Raw genomic sequence first — 6,000 nt, forward strand, 5'->3', positions numbered from 1 at the left:
GATAACCTTGAAAGAGATAGGTTGTGCTTCTGTACTTCGATAATAAGGCTAGGAAGTAGGATAATTCATTTTAGGGAGATTTCTTCCAAAATAACCAATGTAGTAAATTTTGGTACTTCTTTTAAGTTTGGTTTCCTAGAGGATGGACTTACAAACAACCTACTTGTCCTTAGGGCAGCACCAAATTAATCAGGTGTTACAGTTGCGTAGCACTAAAGGTACACCTCCTTTTGATGTATAGGAAATAGTTCTCAGTCCAGTGTGCACAAAAAACTAGTCCAAAAATTCCTGTACCTGGAGATGTGTGGGAGCGGGAAGAGCTATTATATGTGTTTGCATGTGTCTCTCAAGAGAGGGCTGATTCTGAAGTGAGATGGATTGTGGGGTACATGGCAGCATATCCATTCACTGTAGGGGTACAGACCAGTTCACTTCAGAGGTTCTAGGTGAGACCCTGACCCTCTTGGAGAATAAACATTGTTGATCTTTATGACATTTTTCTCTCTGATGCATTCTTTCTCATACATGTGTCTAAGTCTTTAAAATGATTGAGAAACAATGAGCTGCTTTGCTGCATTAATTTAAATGCATTTGGGTTAAAAGGACTTTGAGGGGGTCAGAGGAGCTTGTGTGTCATTCACACTCTGATGCTCTGGTGCGTGTCCGAGGGATGCAGGGCCTGGAGTGAGCTGCACCGCACTGTGTGATCGAGCGCCAGGAGAGGCTGAAGCATTGGGGAACACAGTGCTCTTCAGTTTGGTTCCCTTCTGCACACCATGTTTGTTTTCCATTATTCCCAGGATCTCCCCACTGCCATGCTTTCTTTCCTCTGCAGTACTACTCAGTAGAACTTTCTGGATAAAATGATGGAAATAGTTTAGAAATTCTTGAATTAAAAAAAAATTTCACTGTAGCATTCTTTCATACTGAATTGTTATATAAATTACCTTTTGATTTGTTCAAATATGATTTATAACTAGATTTTTAGAAACATGCTTCCTATTTGTAATGTTTTCTTATATTCAGATAAAATGAATGTAATCTTGAGTAGTAACACAGCTTACTCTCACACAATTTATATATAAAGTTAGTTCAAGTTATGTGGTCCTCAACTAATGTTACGGATGCCACCTGGTGGTGTATAGCACAAAGCTAGTATAGCTGTTATTCTCGATTAGGTCTTACTACTTCATCTCTTAGCAGAGTTAACTGCAAAGTTTTAGGAAGTAAATGCATGTCTTTTAAAAATTTGTGGACACCACACCTATGTTGTGTTCCAGAATTTGCCTTGACTTCTGAAAAAAAACAGCCACGTTGAATCTGTTTGAGCTAGTAGATCCCGCCCCGTGGCTTGACTGCGGTAGAGATCGCCCTTTAGCCTGGAGGAATTTGTCTTGTATATTGGCTCTCACCCTCCCCCTGTGTTTCAGGTTTACGCAAATGGCATCCGGAACATTGACCTTCAGTACATCGTTCGGAAACTGGCAGCGCCAGTGATCTCTGTGCTCTTGCTTTCCCTGTGTGTACCTTACGTCATCGCGTCCGGCATCGTTCCTTTACTCGGTGGGTTTATCCACATCAGTACATTCTTGTCCCTTCCAATATGAGGTTACCTGGCTCCAAACGCTTTATTGTAAATATAAATCCAGCTAAAACAATGATTTTCAAAGACTGTTTTTTTTAGATTTCACTAGTCAGGGCAAGATAAGGATAATAAAACTCTCTGTCACAGTTTTTTTCTCTAGGCAGGTAAGAAGGTGTTGACACGTAAAAAAATCTTCTTTAGCATAAAAGAAAAACCAAAGAGGAGATGCTCATTTGTGACACTTAAACATGTAGACAGCTGAACAAGCCTCACACGACCTTAAAGCACATGTTCAGTAATATAGACAGTTTTCCCCTCCAGGTATTTTTCTTCTTCTGAGTTCCCTGTCTCAGTTACCTCCATGATCATCCAACAAATAGCATGAATCAGAGACCTTGAAGGTCTTACATGTCACCTGAGGCTCCGCTCTTCTGACTCAGCTGGCTTCTGAGTGCTGCTGATCTGACCCCAGGAACCCGTTCTCTCATCTGTTAGCCCTTGCCTGCCTCCTGTTGAGACAGAGATTGGCTCTCACCGCAACCTCAGCTGTCTTGTCTCTGGGTTTCTCTGCTCAGAACCCGATACCACTAACTCATTCTCCACACTGCAGCCACGATGACCTTTCAGAATAACAAATCTTACTGTTCAAGACTTCCTGGTGAACATGCTTTCTTTGGTTGCTCTGTGGCCTTCAGAGCACAGTCTAGCTCCTGGGGTAGTTCACGGGGCTCCTCCTCTGGCTAGGGCTGGCCCCAGGCACTCCTGGCTTCATTCTGGGTCGTACAGGATGAGTTTCAGTTAAGCTCCCCTTCCCTCTTCTTAGGGAAGGGATGTATTTTCATTTCACTGTCTTTCTGTATACACTGTATATATACTTAAGAATTCTCCTTTCTTGTTTTAAAAAAAACACTTGTTTTACAGGTGTTACTGCGGAAATGCAAAATTTGGTCCATCGGCGGATTTATCCATTTTTGCTGATGGTTGTGGTGTTGATGGGAATCTTGTCCTTCCAGGTCCGCCAGTTTAAGCGCCTTTATGAACATATTAAAAATGACAAGTAAGTCCAGACTTCATTGGTTTATCTGCCCTTGTTAAAATGTCGTGTATCTTAACTATTGTGTCTGATGTGATAAATCACATGAGGGAAAAGTGCTCAGATTCTGGATGTATTTTGAGGTAGAATGAACAGGATTTGCTAACAGGTTGGGTGTAGAAAGTAAAAAAGAGAGTTATTAAGTACTTGGCTTGGATCAAACAACCAAAAATACAGAATTATTGATGGAGATGAAAAAGACTGAAACTCATTTGGGGGGGTAGATTTTTTTTAATGTCCATATGAAGTACTTTTCAGTCTGTTTTCAGATGTCTTGGTCTGGCAGTATATTAAGTAGTTTTAGATAAAAAATAAGAAACCTAAAGAGAAAAAAAAAGAAACCTACACTAGGAGCTAGCAGCTGTGCCTAAGCCCTTCCTGTAGCCACGGGCCAGTGGGTTACTCTGCCTGTGGCTGAGAGAAGAGGTTGAGGTTACGTTAAAGTGTTGTGCTGCACTCTCTTTTGAGGAAACGCTGCTACCTGCCCTCTACGAAAACCCCTTCTGGGGTAACAGCCCTTTGACCCTCTGTCTCCTACTGGAAGGCGGAATCCTCTTCTGCTTTAACGGTGTCTCACAGAGGAAGTGCGTCTGTCATTCTCCGTCCTCGTCTGCCCGGGAGAGTCCCAGTTTACACCTGCCGCCTTCGTGTCTTTGTTAGCAGCCACCGGCCCCCACCCCCCCCACCCCGAACCGGCTCCTGTTTAGTCATGAGAGCCAGCTTTGGACAACAGATTATTTGGTCACCTTGTTACTCTGAGGACTCTTACTTAAGAGTAACTTTTTAAAGAGTGAAATCTAGAGTGTTCAGGGCTTCTCCAAATGACTTACTGATGATGTAAACACTAGACCTCTTAGGGAGTCAGAGTGTAAGTTCTGTCAACCATGAAAGAATGGGGAGGGGTTTGGCACGATTTCAGCACGATTCAGTGCTGAAAGTCAGTTTGTCTCACCTCCCCTGTCTTGGCAGTGCTGTAATACTGCAGTAACACACAGGAGACACGCCCTCAAGGAGCTGCCCGCAGCCCAGCGCACTCTGTTGTCTTTCCCCTCCGTCTCTCTGTGCAGGCGCCACGGAGGCCACATCCTGTTTGCAGTGTATATCTCTCAGGGCTTGATCCCTGGGAGGCGCCGAGGTTGCCTGTGTATGGGGGGGGCGAGGGTACCAGGACTGCCTGTGGGCTCAGAGGCGTCTTTTTCTGCCCCTACTTTTTGGGTCCTGGGCACGTTTACTTTGCTTTTCTCTGTGTGCTTGATATCTTGATATGGTTTGAACTTCAGGTGTGTGTCAGGTAGTGCCCTATGGATTATGTCAGGTACTACTAGGTTGGCATTGTCTAAAACATTTACAAAATCCTCACAGTTTGAAAAAACACTGTTTAGTTGGGGAACAGTGGGATAAGGAATGGTTACCTTCAGAAAATAATCAGGAGGACAAAAAGAAAGGGCTTAAACAGTGAGCTCATGACAAAGAAGCTGTAGGATTAGTGGAATGTTTTTAATAAGCTCCTTGGCATAAACTTGCCAGAGCACCTTGTGCGGCATATGTGTTGGCAGAAGAGTGATAAGATGAAAGTCAGGGTGGGGAAAATCATGGTGAAGAAGAAAAGCTGCTGAGTCCTGAGTCCTCAGCACATGCCAGGCCTCCGTCCCTCGGGCTTTTGTGTGCTTGCTGTTGGCTGCAGCAGTGCCCAGTGCCCTGTCACGGGCTAGCTTCCCTCTCCCACGCTCACACCATCGGGTCAAATCCTGCTGGGCACTTCTGGATCCCTGTTGCTGACTCCAAGTGGGTGCACTTGTTCCCAACCCCTGGCCCAGCTTGTTGCCATCAGCTTTGCACCCACTTTTCTCCTGGGGTCAGCCTCCAGGAGAGGCGCGTTCCTGCTCCTCCTCCCCAGCTCCTGCGGTTGTTACGGGGACGCTGTCCCTGGTAGGGGACTCCAGCCTCGTCACTCCAACTGCAGGAACTTCCATCTCCATCTCTGCAGCCCTGCTCCATCTGTCGTCACCTCCCTGCCACCACATCGCACAGGTTACGGACAGTTAGTCTTCTTTCTTGGACCATAAACTCCTACCTTCTGTCAGTCCCTTGCACACACACTTCTCCGTTGGACCTCCTTGAAGACTTTGCCTTTTGATTTCTCCTTTTCTTCAGAGCTAGAGCTTTTCAGAGCTTGACTCTCCTCCCTACCCAGCTTCCCAGTGATATTTCCAGTCCATTTCTTCAGATCTGTCCACTTACCTGTGTTGTAAAATATGATCTGTATGATCTGTAAGACATAAATCCCCTGAGTAAGTGTACTTGACCTTACCTACCTCTGGCCTCCAGGGCTCAGTTTCTGAGGGCCCCTGGCCTGTGGACCAGAGCGTATTCTCCATCGCACAGCATCCGAGGCCACTGACCTGTGAGTCTCTGTCTCCCATAAGCCGCATGGCTTGCTATGAAATGCCTGCTTTTGTGCTCGTGGTCATTCTAGACCCCCCATTCTACCTCCCTAAGTATTGAAGGGTTCTAATAGGGAGTGAAGTGATGTGATTTACATTTTTAAAAATGTATCACTGGCTACCCCGAGGAAGGATGTTTAGTAAGGAAGATGACAGAAGAGAGTAACCAACCTGTTTTTACAACCCAGGTACCTTGTGGGCCAGCGCCTCGTGAACTATGAACGGAAATCCGGCAAACAAGGCACATCACCACCACCTCCACAGTCGTCCCAAGAATAAAGTGGTTGTCTCCACTACCTTGGCCTTCCCCTTGCCTTCACGTGTCCTTTTTTGTGGACTTCTCTCTCTGGAGATTTCCCCAGTGATCTCTCAGCATTGTTTTTAAGTTAGGTGTCTTTGACTTGTGTGCTCAGCACTCAGCGAGCAGCAGCGAGACCCTGCCACCCTTGCATCTTCTGACATCACTGCTGTCCGAGGTCTGTACATGTGTAAATAGAAGTTCCTGGATACCCTAGAGCCCTGGATTAAACAGAATGTGCATTGTACATCTTTAAACAAAATGTATATTAATTTATTAAATCTAGTTGTCACTTTATTTTGGACCTGCTGTGATCTTGACAGGAAATGTGCCACAGAGCTGTAGTGCAGAGGCAGACTTGCTAATGATGTCTTTTGGAGCACACTGTCCTGGTGTTCCTGCAGTTCTTTTTAAGTGAACTGTGTGTTCTGTGTGTCCTGGCTGTTCAGACCTTACCAAGAACGTAAAAGGAAACAAGTAGAAGTCAACAGTGAGTGTCTGTGGTAAGGAAACATGAACTTGTGCTTCACTGTCAGTCGTTTTTGGAAGTTATTTTGTATAACACCAAAGCTGTTGTACA

General features: G+C 45.2%; 1 protein-coding gene across 2 annotated transcripts in view; it reads left to right on the forward strand.

Moving 5' to 3' along the window:
* MARCHF6 (membrane associated ring-CH-type finger 6) overlaps nucleotides 1–5,717 on the forward strand; it is a 77,200-nt gene extending 71,483 nt beyond the window's left edge. For both annotated transcript variants that reach the window (XM_086361229.1, XM_086361230.1), the window contains exons 24-26: nucleotides 1,431–1,563; nucleotides 2,507–2,642; nucleotides 5,311–5,717. In XM_086361229.1, coding sequence (XP_086217355.1) covers nucleotides 1,431–1,563; nucleotides 2,507–2,642; nucleotides 5,311–5,401 — 360 coding nt within the window. In that variant the 3' untranslated portion in view covers nucleotides 5,402–5,717. The remainder of the gene's footprint in view (nucleotides 1–1,430; nucleotides 1,564–2,506; nucleotides 2,643–5,310) is intronic.
* The last annotated feature ends 283 nt before the right edge of the window (nucleotides 5,718–6,000 follow it).

Source organism: Bos grunniens, chromosome 20 (assembly GCF_055505025.1).
Source record: "Bos grunniens cultivar Pamir isolate PY7600 chromosome 20, Bosgru_T2T1.0, whole genome shotgun sequence".
NCBI classification, from domain to species: Eukaryota; Metazoa; Chordata; class Mammalia; order Artiodactyla; family Bovidae; genus Bos; species Bos grunniens.